This window comes from Cnephaeus nilssonii (assembly GCF_951640355.1).
Source record: "Cnephaeus nilssonii genome assembly, chromosome: 12".
Classification (NCBI taxonomy): Eukaryota; Metazoa; Chordata; class Mammalia; order Chiroptera; family Vespertilionidae; genus Cnephaeus; species Cnephaeus nilssonii.
Genome location: NC_137083.1, coordinates 40,773,400 through 40,787,656, shown reverse-complemented (window position 1 = coordinate 40,787,656; position 14,257 = coordinate 40,773,400). Strand labels below are relative to the sequence as shown.

The 14,257-nt window shown below is 49.8% G+C and overlaps 1 protein-coding gene across 9 annotated transcripts in view; it reads left to right on the top strand.

The window, feature by feature from the left end:
- The window catches only part of ATXN7L1 (ataxin 7 like 1), a 239,909-nt gene that overhangs the window by 182,456 nt on the left and 43,196 nt on the right, over positions 1-14,257 (top strand). For all 9 annotated transcript variants that reach the window (XM_079785976.1, XM_079785983.1, XM_079785977.1 and 6 more), the window contains one exon: positions 2,948-3,173. In XM_079785976.1, coding sequence (XP_079642102.1) covers positions 2,948-3,173 — 226 coding nt within the window. The remainder of the gene's footprint in view (positions 1-2,947; positions 3,174-14,257) is intronic.

Genomic DNA, 14,257 nt, shown 5'->3' with positions numbered 1-14,257 from the left:
CAAATTGAGGGTAAAGGACTAGCTTCAAGTTTTGATGAATATTCTCTCATCTGTAACTTGTTCCTTCAACTGGTTATTTGCGGAACTAAAATACAAAACCAAGAAGATAGCTCATCCACTGATTGAATGTTTTGGGAGTTTAGCGGCAGAACAGGTTGGCAGAACTACTAACCAGAATTCTCCGCGAAAGTGATTTTGGAATTACTGGTCTGGCCCATTCATTCTGTCCTTAGTGACCCCCTTCCTTGTGACTTAACTTTGTTTATGTGTATTATTATTTTTAATTAAAAATTATTTTGGTGCTGACATTACTTACCTGTTAGTTTAGCTAAATAAAATTTCTCTTTGTTATCAAGACTTGTCTCCCCACACCCCCTCTAACCAGCTTGAGCAAGTTGATAGCAAATGAGTGAAGGAAGACTGCAGAAAAAGCCAAAGCAGTAGTGGTTAAAAAGCAACGTCTTATTTTAGTTTTGGAAACCTCTGCCAAAAAAGGAATTGCTAAGCAAAACATTTCTGAAGGGGAGAAAGAACTGTGGGTTTAAGTGAGAAGAGGACTTGGTTCTAGGCTCAGCATTCCCTCCGACAGGTTTTGCTCTAAGCTGGTAATAGAGAACCTCTCTAACGGTCACCTCATCAGTCAGCAAGGAGGTGGGATGAGCAGACTTTTAAGCTCCAGTTTTGACCTTCCGTAATTCTAATTCCTATAGTTCCTCATTTCCTGCCTCCAAATCTTGGTCCCAGCACACCCCATTCCCTGCCTTCTTGAGAAGTGGCTAGGCCCCATTGTTCCTTGTGTAGCCATTGGCCCCGACCTTGGCGAGTCACCTCTCCTCTCTGGGTCTTCTCTGGCCAGTCAGGCATGAGGAGGGTGAGATGCCTGGCTGCCTCCTGCCTGCCTCACGGGGGTTGTAAAGGCCAGTGCAATTTCACAAAGGATGAATTCCTCCAAGGAAGATCCTGCCTGAGTAAAATATCTCAGTACTTCAGCTGTAATGATTGCCGTAACATTCAGGAATCATGAGGGATGAGAAGGAGCAGGTGTAAGTATGCCGTGTGTTTATGATAATGACGTGGAAAGAGGGCTTAGGAGCCATCTAGGGTCCCACTTCATTTACAGATAAAGACAGGGAAACTGAGGAAGTTGAAGTGGTGAACTCCACGCCATAAGCTTACTCATGTGGCATGTCTGGATCTCCTGGCTCCCAGCCGAGGGTTCTTTCTACTACATCAAAACAGAGGCCCTGGAACTGGCTCTTGGTTTCCAAAACCTTCCACAGGATGGCTCTGGGAACCGAGCGTGTATGCACAGTCTGCTCTGATTTGGTGAAGAAAAGTTACCTGTGAGGTTATTCAGTGTAGGCAACGTCTGAGCACTGGTCAGGCAAAAATACCCAGCAGTCAGAGGATCCTCATTCACCCACTTTCCCCCACAATCCCCACTTCGTCAGAGGACTCGAGGCGGTCCGCTCTGAGACAGCCTGGTAGGCGCACGGAGGAGCTCCCGAGTCCCATTTCAGATAGCCAAGGTTGTCTGGCTTTCTTCTCCTGGGCCAGGAGCCTGGAATCGCAGCCAGCAGCGTCTCCTCGGTGAGGAAAGCCTGAGACTCACTTAGAGGTGGAGGGAGCAGGTGGTCGGCCATCCTTGCCTCCCACCTCGTTCGCGTCACGTTCAACCCAGATTTCTAGATTGTTGATCTCTGGTTCTTCCCATCGGACATTTGTCATCATTTATTTATTGAACACGTATTAATTAAGCACTAACTATATGTGGGGCCCTGTAGAGACACAAGAGAGTCAGAGAGGACTGAGGATTTCAGAGCCTTTGTGTTTGGGACGGTCCCGGATTCCTTCCTGTAATCGTGTACAAAGTTTTGAGGCATCTATAAACGTGCATTTTTCTTGGGAGAGGGTCCTTAACTTGTATCAAATCGGTTGTTACCCTGTAACAGTTAAGCACACAGTGGGTGGACACTAGGACCTTGCTTCATGCACCTGCTGTCCCGGCCAAGTGTCCTCATCCTGCCTATTGCATCGGGACCACGGGGCTGACGGAGTGTGAACAGGTGAGGCAGGTCTGCCCAGAGCTCCGCTATTTTCCGTTGAACCTCAGGAAGCTGTGCCTGCCCTCCCACGTCCAGGCCCCACATCTGTAGATTCTGCCTCAAGGGTCGATGTCCTCCTGCATATCCTGGCTTAGCAGCTGCAACCCCAGGCCTCAGTGAGCCCTGGGGAGGCCACAGCTGGCATGTGGACAGAAGCTGGGCCACTCCTGGTTCTCGAAGACCCTTTCATTCAGCCCTGGCTGGTCCTTCTGGCCGTAGTGATCCGGCCGCTGGTCGGGTTGAAGAGCTCCCTGTTTATTCTCTTGAGAGTCCTGCCCTGCCCACTGCTCTGAGGGACCTTGTCGCTTCTGCATAGCTGCCTGGGGGTCACGTTGGCTATATGGCTCTCCCGCTGTGTTCAGGTGGCACCTGGTGTCCCCTCTGCTCGTCCTGTCGAAGTTGTTTTTGCAGAAGGAAGGCCTGGTAAATGCCTCCCATGAAAATCTTGGTTTAGCTTATTAGCGTGCCATTTAATGCCGAAATTCAGAAAGTCACCATTGCTAGTTGGTGGGAGAGGAGCAGATGTCATGAGACACCGTAGTCAGTAGGCCAAGGAAATACGTTTCAATGTGTGGATTTTCATTTTAAGTTACTGTTCAGAGTCTCTACTGGTATTTGTGGAAATATCATTTTAAAAGTTTTAATAAAGGAATTGAATAAGGCAACTACTCATTCGGGGGGGGGGGGGGGGGAGACAGACCATGGTCAGAATTGAGGCTTCAGGGATGCGGACGTTGTGGGATAAGCACTCTCTCTCTGCCTGCTGCATGAGTGAGGCGTGAGTGTGTGAGACTCACCTGCTACCGAGGATGTGCTGAGCGCCATTCTGTCTCCCTCTGTAGAGAGAAGACACGGTTCAATGTGCAGACCTTCTCCCTCTCCAGCGTCTCCGCCCTCCAACTCCAGGACATCATCACTAGTACAGGTGAAAGCAAAAGCCTGTGTCAGCGGCCATAACTCTGCCAGCAGCACCTCAAAGCCATTCAAAACGCCCAAAGACAATCTACTTACCTCCAGCAGCAAACAGCACACGGTCTTTTCTGCGAAAGGATCAAGGGACAAACCATGGTAAGTGTCCGGTGCTGGCAGCCAGCAGCTGTCTGTCCTCGATGCTTGTCCCCGTCACCACGGGAAACAGTGTTTACCCTCTGGCTTTGTTCCTGGGCGTCATGTCTAAGGAGGGAAGGGACAGAAAACCCAAATGATGGGGTGAGAAACCGAAACATGGGAGGGGACACGGGACCTTCAAGTGTCAGATGCCTAAGAGCTGAGCCCAGTTGTGTCTACGAAAAGGGTAACAGGGCAATATTCCTCAGTGATGCGGTCGCCTCTCAATTTTCTGCCCCAGTGAAGAGAAGCACTGGTGTAAATAATCAAAGGCACAGTCAGTCTGCCCAGCCAGGAGCCAGGCCTGGTCCTGTGCCCCTCCCTCCCCTGGGAGGCAGGCCCCCCACAGAGCCTCCCTGCTGTGAACAGCTGGGTTCTGCCCCTCAGAATAGCTGCCAGCGGCGGCAGGTTGATGGGGAACTGACCATGGAAGGAAGAGAGCAAATCCAAAGAGAATGTCACCCCTTCGATGGAATGGGACCGAAAAGTCAGAGACTTTTAATCCATTGTTTTATCTCAGCCTTTATCAAAAGTCATAAAAGTTACCTGTGGAAAAGACAGATAGGAAACCAAAGTGAAAACGAGGACAGGAAGCCGAAGATGAGTACAGGCATTCCTCTGAGATACTGCGGGTTGCAGACCATCGCAATAAAGCGAGTCTCACAACCAAGTGAGTTATAATATTTTTGCTTATAGAGGATCTTGTCTTCAATTTGTAAAGGAAAACAATATCTGCCCTGGCCAGTGTGACTCAGTTGGTTGAACGTCATCCCGTGCACACAAAAGTTGCCAGTTCAGTTCCCGGTCAGGGCATAAGCCCAGGTTGCAGGTTCGATCCCTGGTCAGGGTACTTGAAGGAGGCAACTGATTGTGGTTTCTCACATCGATGTTTCTCTCTCTCTCTCTCTCCCTCTCCCCCTCCCCTTCTCTCTCTCTAAAATCAATAAAAGTATTTTTTTTAATGCAACATCTGTGAGGTACAGTAAAGTGAAGCACAATAGAACAAGGTATGCCTGTATCTTCAAATGCTGAGGGACCCAAATGGGAACACTTAAGGACTGGCTTGTTACAGAGCCTCATGAAGACAGACAGGGGATAATTGTGGAGTCTGTCTGATTTATATATTTAAAGAGAAAAAGTGTTCTGTTAATTAGTGATAGTTAATTACACTTAAGTTCATACCTAGGAAAGCTGTGGACTAAAATCATCCGTCAATTGGTTTGTCGTTGCATGCTGGAAATTATGATGACTTTGTAACGAGCTAATTATGCCAGATCAAGTAAAGAGCCTCGTGGTAGAGTGTTTGGCCACAGCTGTCAAGGAGGCGAGTTACCCGTCCTGCTGGTGGGCCTCGTGGACAAGCTTTGCTCTCTTCTGATCGCTAGGATCTGAGGTCAGTCCTGTAGGAGGATGTGGCTGGTTAGGAAAGAACAGCCTGAAAGTGACAGTGGGGTGGCTCTGGGCCTCTGGAAGTGAGTCTCCCTCTTATCAGTGACCTCAGAAAGCACCTGAAGGTTGTTTGTTGAGGCAACATCAGGTGTCCTGATGTAAAGCACGAGCTCCAGAACTGCTGCCTGTGTACAAATCTCAGGTGGGTGACTTTGGGCAAGTTGCTTGATCTTGGAGTTGCCTCTGTTTTACTCATCTGTAAAATGGGGCTAGGAATAGCTCTATCCCATAGGATTGTTGTGAGGGTTAAGTGAACTACCTCTTATAAAAGCAGCAAGCGCATTGTCTGGAGCAGACTACACATTCGCTAAATAGTTGGTGATAACGTTATCGTCGTCATTGGTATCACGTGTGATAAAGGACAGAGCTCCTGTAAGCGGAATAAAGGTCGAGAACTCAAATACCTCTGAAAAAGTAGAGAAATGGCTCTGACTCAGACTGAATTTGAAAATGGAAAAAGATAACATCATCTAATGCGGAGTCCAGAAGTGAGCTACAGAGAACCCAGATGAGGAAAGCGAGGCAAGGGGGTCAGGGGAAATAAGCCGGAAGGAGACTCCAGGGTCACAGAAGGTCACAAAATGAACACAAGAAATGATAAATGGTAAATGTGGTCCCAGGGAGGTGAGACTCGGCACCAGAAATCCTCCCAGGAGGCAAACCTTTGGGAAGAGCACTGGGATTAGATCAGTCTCCACATTTGATGCAACCGACTTACCACGTACTTAACAAGACCTGCTGTGGGCAAGGCCCCTTCCACTGGAGGCAGAAGGTGGTTTTGAAAGAACTGGTAAAAACTAGCCAGGGCCCAAAGAAAAGCAACCAAAAGAAGTACAAGGAGGGAAATAGCTCTTATTTCCAAACACTAGAGCCCTTGCCTTATGTAAAGAACAGAAAGCTAATGGGCAGTTTACCTAACTTGAAGTAGGTAGATATCTGAAAACAGGCCCAGGGGTGCACCATGACAAAGGCTGAGCGTTGATTACAGCGGTCTCACCTCCCATCAGTCAGGCTACCACCCATCCCCCTACCCATCATCGCCAGTGTGCAGTTGTGCTTATTAAATGGACGTGTGTGGGGAAGGTGGAAAGATTTGCCTTAGACACTTCCCAGGCTCAGCCTCAGTTCAGAGAGGCCTCCCCAGAGAGCAGTGTGGAAGAATGGGTGCTGAGCTAGGAGCAAGAAAAGCCAGTTCAGAGGAACACCCTTCTAGTTGCTAGATGGAATGCTGCCTGGTTAAAGAATTACTTAATAAAGCCGATTTAGATCTTAAAAAAGAAAAGAAAAGCCACCAGTTCAAGTCCCAGTTCAGTCACTAACCTCCTGTGTGACCTTGAACAAATTACTTAACTTCTCTGAGTCTCATTTATTTCCAAGCCTAAAAATTGTGTGATTCTAAGTCACAATATTATCTCAAACATTCTCAAAGGTACCTACTGAATTAAGAGTTTAGCCCCTCAGCCCAATATAAGGGACCCTCTACAAACTGCCTCTAAACCCCCTAATCCAATCCTGATCATGCAATAGCATCCTATTACTCCAGCTTCTTTACCATGTCTCCGCCTGGTACCTTTGCCTAGAATATCCATCTGTCTTTGCCCAACCATTTAATGAGCATCTACTATAATACTATGTGTCAACTCTATAACGAGCACTGGGGGTGTATAGGTCCCACTGATGTCACCTATGGAACCTTTGTGCCCATTAGAAAAAGGCCTGGATACAGTCCAGGACCAGGGTACACGATTGGCCAGCGGTCTTCATCCCCTACTTTACTTCCTCAACCAGGCCTCCTAGTGCAGTGCGTGACCTGCACAGCTGCACACTGCGGCTCTGGGGGTGCGGAGTTAAATAAGACAGACATCGTCTTAGGGAGCCTGTAATAAGAGACATTAGCTAACACAGAGAACCATGTGACAAGAGCTAAGATCCTGGGAGCACAGAAGAAGGGCACCTAACCCAAGCTGAGGACTCAGGAAAGGTTTAGAAGAGGTTGCACAGAGCTGAATTTAAGGATAAGTAGAAATGAGCTGGACAAAGAAAACCAGGTTACAGCCCTAACCGGTTTGGCTCAGTGGATAGAGCATCGGCCTGCGGACTTAAGGGTCCTGGGTTCGATTCTGGTCAAGGGCATGTATCTTGGTTGCGGGCACATCCCCAGTAGGGAGTGTGCAGGAGGCAGCTGATCAATGTCTCTCTCTCATCGATGTTTCTGGCTCTCTATCCCTCTCCCTTCCTCTCTGTAAAAAAATCAATAAAATATATTTTTTTTTAAACAAAGAAAAGAAAACCAGGTTACAATGGTAACTGTTAGGATTTATTTGTTTGTTTGTTTGTTTGTTTTATTGATTTCAGAGAGGAGGGGAGAGGGAGAGAGAGATAGAAACATCAATGATAAGAGAGAATCATTGGTTGGCTGCCTCCCGCACACCCTCTGCTGGGGATCGAGCCCACAACCCAGACACGTGCCCTGACCCAGATCGAACCAGGACTTTCTGGTTCAACCACTGAGTCACACCGACCAGGCAAGTTATATAATTTTTTTACCATCATTTTTTTTAAAAAATTTTTTAAGAAAGTGGGAAGGGTGTCCCAGGCAAAGGTAACAGAATGGGCAGAAGTATTTGCATGTGGGGAAGACAGATGAACTGAGTAGGTGGGCTGGGTGGATTATCAAGTTCTATATGTACTAAGTTCAGGAATTTGCACTTCCCCTGAAACTGCATAGAGCTCTTAAAGGAGCAGTTTTCAATTGTAGTGAGATCACCCTGACCGCAGGATAAGGGATGGCTGGAGGGGCCACTTAGGAAGCAGCAAGGGAGGATGCTTTTGTATAATCCAGGTGAGACGTAACGACAGCATGGACCCAGGCAGCGGTAGTGGGCATCTCCAGAAGGGGCAAGATGGGAGAAATATTAAGGAAGAAAACAACGCAGGACTTTGGAGCTGGTTGTATATAGGGCTCGCAAAGGGAGGAGTTGAGGATGATGTCTAGGGTCTTGACTTGGACAACGAGATGACTGGTCCTGTCACTTGCTCAAGAAAAGGACAGAAAGGTCCAGAGTTTAGGGTTGGGAGGAGAGAATGAGTTCAGCTGAGGAGTCAGTGGAGTTTGAAGTATCTGAGAAACACCTACATAGAGATGTTGGTGGGCATTGAATGTATGGACCCCGAGCTCCAGAGAGAGATATGTGTTGTGAATGGAGTTTTGAAAGTTGTCAGTGTAGACAGGGCATTGAAGCCATGGGTACAGATGGGGCCTCCCAGGAAGGTACGAGGCTTGAGAAGAGCAGGAACCAAGGTCGGTTCCCTGGGAAAGCAAGGACTGCTAAGCCAAGTTCCCTTCCATAGCATCCTATCCCTTCTTTCCTGGCCCAAGTCCTCACTGTTCCACACTGCCTATCCCACTGGCCAGCTTTCCTCAAAGCCCTTTTCTCATTCACTTCCTCCATGGCAGCCACCTGACATGCTGGTGTGGACTCCATTTTTACCTGACCTGAGACTCCTTGTGTGATGCCACCCGTTAGGCTTCCTGTATTCCTTCTGCTCAGTAGTAGCTGCAGGGCCTCCTACACAGGAGGTCACACTCAGCAAACACAGTCCCCTGGTCAGAAAATATTTGTTGAATTGAATGAAATGGGTTGAAAGATTTCCATTCCTGAAGGCTGTTAACTTTTTACCTGCAGTTGTTTGGAGTGGCACTAGCCAATGGCCATCTAATGTGTGCCACACGTGTAATTTTAAATTTTCTAGTAGCCACATTAAAAAAGTAGGGGGGAAAAGGCAATATTCGTTTTTAATAATATATTTTATTTAACCTCACATGCCTACAATATTATCATGTCAACATACAATCATTGATATTGTTTACGTTCTTTCTTTTATGTCTTCAAAATCCTGTATTTTACACTTACAGCACATCTCAGTTTGGACATCTAAATTTTCATCAGAAATATTTGACCCATATTTAGATTTTATTAAAAATTCACCATTATAAAACAGATTTGCATACCCAAGTTGTTCCAAACATACTTAAACATTCTCTAACAACTGAATCAGCAGCGCCTATTTTTAAATGTTAATGATTTAAAATGGAATAAGTTTTAAGATTGAGTTCCCTGTCCAGCACAGATCTGGACACCTAGGCCAGGGGGCCCTGGGTGGGTCTGCGTTCTCTGCCTCCCAGGGACATTAAGGTGGCGCCTCCATCTCTTTAATGTGCTTCCAGACAGGAGCTCCTGAATTCCAAAGTGGAAGGAACTCCCGCTTCTTTCTCACATTAGCCTGCAGCCGAGTGTGGGGTGGAACAGACCCCGGGGACCCAACGGGGCCGGGCAGTCTCCCCGGCTGACGTTCCGTTCCCCTGCTCCAAAGGAGTTCAGGCTGCGTTGGCCCTGGAGGCCAAGAAAACAGCAGCCACCCTTGGCCTTTAGACGGAAGTTAACAGCATCGGGGGCGCCCTTTCTCGAGCAGCTCAGATGCACATGTGCAGTGACAAACACCAGTGCTGGGTCCAGGCAGACTTCCTGTCCCCTCACATAAATTCAGGTGGTCTGTGGATTTGTTGTTTCTCCCTTCTAAGTCTGAGGAGATTAAAAATAACTCTGCCTTAGAAGAAAGGGGGAAACCGAGAGGCGTGCTCCTGGATATGTCCCCTGCAGCACTCCCTGCTGGCCCTGCCCCCCGGACTCCCAGAGCCCCTCCTCTGTCCTGCTGGGAAAGGTAGAGACCGTCCCCAGTAGACGTCAAGAGGGAATTATGACTCTTCAGCTCTTTTGAGCTCTGATGAGCATGTCAGACTTTACTTAGGAGTCCTCCTTGGCCAGGGGGCTGGCCCCTTGTATTGGGGACCGAATCAGCCAGTCTGACTTTCGCACCTGCTGTCGCTGCAGCTCCCCTGGTCCAGCGAGCCTGCTGAGCTGCGGGGGGAACACAAACCCGCTGATGTGGGCGGGAGCAGGGAGGAGGTTTTCCTCCCCTGCATGGCTTGTTGCCTTCTCCTTGGGCCTTATCAACCCACACACGTGTGCTGCATGCTAAATAGGCTCAGCTATTAAAAATGCAGGAGATGGGCCTGCTGCTCCAGAAGGAAAATGAGCCAAAGCAAGAGAAAAATCAGCAGGCCCCCGGCCTCCTGTGTGCCGACAGCGTGGGGGGAGGAGACTGTCGCCTCCTCTGGACGCTTCCACTGGGAGGCGTGTCCTCCCCGAGTGGGGGGGCTCCGGCAGGAGAAGGGCTCTGGACGCCTTCCCAGCGCTTTATGGGGAGAAAATGATAGCTGAGCAGCCCTGGCCAAGCGCCTCGGGAGAAATGGGGCTGGCTTATCGCTTCTTGCCTGGCGTTGCCATGAACTGGGGACGAGAGCCAGGATTGCTGGCCCAGAGGAGTCCTCTCAGGGCTTCTGTCAGGCTGGGAAATGCTGCAGACCTAAGTGCTGTGGGCCCTTCCGGTGGGCTCACCCCGCCGACCACCCCGATTCCTCAGCAGGATTCTTGCAGTGGCCTCTCTCTGGTCCCCTTGCCCCGCCCTTACTCCAGTCTGCCCTTTGTACCCAACCTGAGTGCTGTGTGCCCCCACCCCGCTCATAACACTCAGTGGCCCTCACTTGTTTACCTACAGAGTAGAAGTTTAACCTCTTTGGAGGTGGATATATGTATGATCTGGCATTTCCCGCTTGTCCAACGGCTGCTGCCAGTATTTTAACCCCTTCGTTTTAGATTCCAGATGTCCTCATCTATTTGTAGCTCCTCGAACATGTCTTCCATGTGTTGGCACATGCTGCTTCCCTCCCCGGAAGCAGCCTCCCTGCCTGTTCTTACACATGTTTTAAAGTCTCTGCATGAGCATCACTTCCTCCATGAAGCCTTCCTGGACTTTTTTTTTTTAACTATAGTTTAATTATTATTTTTTAAATATATTTTTATTGATTTCAAAGAGGAAAGTAGAGGGAGAGAGAGATAGAAACATCAATGATAAGAGAGAATCATTGATCGGCTGCCTCCTGCACACCCCAGACTGGGGATCGAGCCCACAACCCAGGTATGTGCCCTTGGCCGGAATCGAACCCAGGACCCCTCAGTCCGCAGGCCGATGCTCTATCCACTGAGCCAAACCAGCTAGGGCCTTCCTGGACTTTTAGCACAGACTGAGATGCTCCTTCCTCTGAGATCCCATTAACACTCAAGACACCAGCATAAGAACTACCATCGTATATTGTATTATTTGCCCCTTTATCCTCCCCTGCTCCCAGCTGGACCTCGAGCTCCTTGGCATCCCCATGTTTCAGCCCAAAATCTGGCACCCAGCAAATATTTCATAAGTGAGTATATGATGAGTGAATGAATGAACAAGGCTGTGAAATAGCACTGCTCCTTCCCCTCCTCACAGACATTTTTTCGGATGCTAAAGGAACCACAGCTAGAAATAAATTTCTTTTGATTGAGGAGAAATCAGAGTGCCAGTTCCCACCGTGGAATTACTTTTTTTCCTACTACAGTGACTGCAGTTAGGAAGGGAGAACTATGGTCCTGGATGATAAGAAGGAAAAACTCACTCTGCTTTGGCAAGAAGGGAAAGGTATTTTCTTTTAGATTAAAGAAGAGGCCAGTACAGTGTTCCCCCATACCATAGCCCCTGCATGGTGTTTGTGCCCATGTCCCGGGATGCACTTGGCCACTTGAGGAAAACCCTCATCAAAAGGGGATTGAGGAGTGGGTGTGGCATCCACAGAAGTCCCTCCTGGATTCCCACTTACAAATCCAGCCCCTCACATGGAGATGAGGGGGGGGGGGGCAGGCTGAGGCCAGTTTTTGCCTCTAGTGGTGCAGGTATAGGTGTCAGGGAGAAGGCGTGGGGCAGTGGATGAGGGAGGGAAGGTGGGGGGACAAAGGCAAGCAGGTGGAGGTTACTGTGATGAGCCACAAAGGGGAGGAGGAGAAAGGGCAGGTGGGTAAGAGGACGGGGCATAGGCCAGCGTATTCAGGCATCTCAGGGAATAATATCCTTCCCAGGACAGGAAAGCATTAGGAACTTAAACGTTTAAGTGCTGCATGCTTACTGGGTTTTCATATGGTCAAGGTAAGGACAATGGACAGCTCCTTGGGTATAAACTCAGCTGACCTTGCCAAGTCACAGAAGTGCTCAGAAACAGGGACTAGCGTCTAGGGGAAATGTAGGCTAGGAGAGCCAGGGAGGGGGGGAGGGGGATGGCATGACGGCGAGACAGTGTGAGCCAAAGGTTAGTGACCGTGGCCCTTCATATCTGCATGGCACCGTGGCACCTTTAGATGCCTTCAGAGCCCCAGTCCCTCCAGAGGAATGGAGGCCCAGACTGATGAAGTGACTGGCCAGCAGCGGAGCTGGGACGCCATCCCTGGTCTTCTCACTTCCATACTGTGCTCAAGAGACGCCCGTAGAGCTGCCTGAAGTCAAACCCCATCTGCAACCTTTCTAAGCCTCAGGTTCCTCCTCTGTACATGGGGGTGAGGAGGAAACACCATCTGGCGTGTGACTGCGTAGCCCGCTGTGCGCCGCGTGGCAGGGGGGCAGTGTGTCCGTGTCGAGGGAGAACGAGTGGAGTAAAGGGGGGGTGTCAGAAGCCCTCCACCCTCACTTTTGTCATCACTCTGGCTCCTCTACCAGGAAGAGAGACAGCTGCAGGCTGCCCCTTACCGAAAGCACTTGTTCTGGGGGAGAGCTGGTTTGTTTTTTACTGTATGTATTTTCTTTTATTAGTCTTCACTGAGACGATTAATTTATTCATCAAACAGTTAAAGCCCTTCCTGAGTGCCAAATAATGTATACATCACCTGGAGAACTTCGGAGCGATGCATGCACGTGGTCCTGGTTCCTGTCATCAGGTAGCTCAAGGTCAGGCCACACCAGCATAGAGCTAAAACCTGGCCCTTTGGCATGGCAAGGGCGGCAGATTCACCTAGGAAGGGACAGCCAGCACTGCGAGAGAAGAGGATGTCCCATCGGATCTGGGCAGAGGGGGGACTGAGGTTCATCCAGAGAGGGGGGGAGGCACACAAGCAGAAGGAACTGTCAGCTGTGTAAAGGCCCAGAGCCACCGGAGCTGTGGGAGGACCAGGCTGTGAGGTTGCACTCCGTACTCTGGAGCCCACAGAGCCCTTTAAACAGCCGGTAGGGGGCAGGTTTGCCTGGGTGGCTCAGTGGAGGCGGGTTCGAGCACAGAGAGGCGAGACAGAAAGACTGGTGGTGAGGATCCTCATCAGGGCTCAGACAGGCGATGACATGACGACAGGCCTGGCCTGGGAGTGCAGACAGGGACCTCTTAGCAGTAGGCTTGAGTGACGGAATGTCAGAGGGGCCAAGGTCTCTAACTGGAGTTTTTAAAAAATCCAAAGTGCATTTTAATTTGGAATTTAAAAATGTCCTGAGTTTGCTGTGGGTCAATGTGAAGACTACACTTTGAAAGGTTTAAACAGTATGCTTAGGGTTCTGGGTGAAGGTGATTTGGGGACAGGGCTGTCTTCCCAGTCCGATTCCAATACAGAGAAGGGAAGAGCAGAGTGACCCCTGGCCTCCCAGGCCACTTGAAAGGGAAGATGCTCCCTGGGGCGGTTCCTCTGTGAGGAAAGGTAGCAGGGATGCTGTGCCATTGGCTCATTCCCAGCGAGAGCAAAGACTGAGGACCTGAGCCCAGGTCCCGCTCCCAGCCTTCCCCAGCCGGGGAATGGAGGATGCTCTGTGAGGAGTCCTCTTCTCTTCCCTGTGGGTCAGTGTTGGCTCCAGGGCTCAAGGGAGACAATAAATGTCTTGGCTGCGCTGGCTCTAGAAGGTGAGGGACAGGCCCAAAGGCAGGGGCAGCTTGCAGCTCCAGCAGCGGGAACCAGTGCCCTCTGGTGGCTGCAGAGGGGAGTGCTCCCGTTTGCTTCTCCCAAGCCCAACCTGCCCTGTCCTTCCTTGGCCAGTACTGGTGGCCAGGGAGCTTGGGGCTCTGTCCCTCTCTGCACCAGCACTCCCCCCCCCCCCCCCCCCCAGAATCCACTTGCTTCCTGATCTGCACAGTCTCAAGTCCTCCGTTCAAAGGTCCTGATACCATTCACTGCTAGGATTCCACTGGGTATTCTTTTCATTATGAGGCCTTTAGTTCTCATATGTGGGAGAAAAGGCTCGGAGCAGGTACAGTTGGTTTGGTCTAGGGTTGTCTCACCTCTTGCTCGACTACCTGCCTGAGGCGCATCACTGGAGGCAGGCTGGTCCCAGGTGCACTCCAGCGACAGCCGGTGCCAGGACTCTACCTCCCTCTTCTCTTCCTCTCTTCTCTGGCTTGCTGATTTTACCCTCAGCCTTGGGGCATCACAACTCCCAGGAATGTCAGGACACATAGTGCCCATAGATCTCCCCACAGATTTGGGGGTTTTGGTTTGGGGTTGTTGTTGTTTTTTTGTTAATCCTCACCCGAGGATATTTTTCCATTGATTTTTAGAGAGAGTGGAAGGGAAGGGGAGAGACAGAGAGAAAGAGAAACATGCATGTGAGAGAGACACATCGATTGGTTGCCTCCCACACATGCCCCTACCAGGGCCGAGGATTGAGCCTGCAACCAAGGTACATGCCCTTGACTGGAA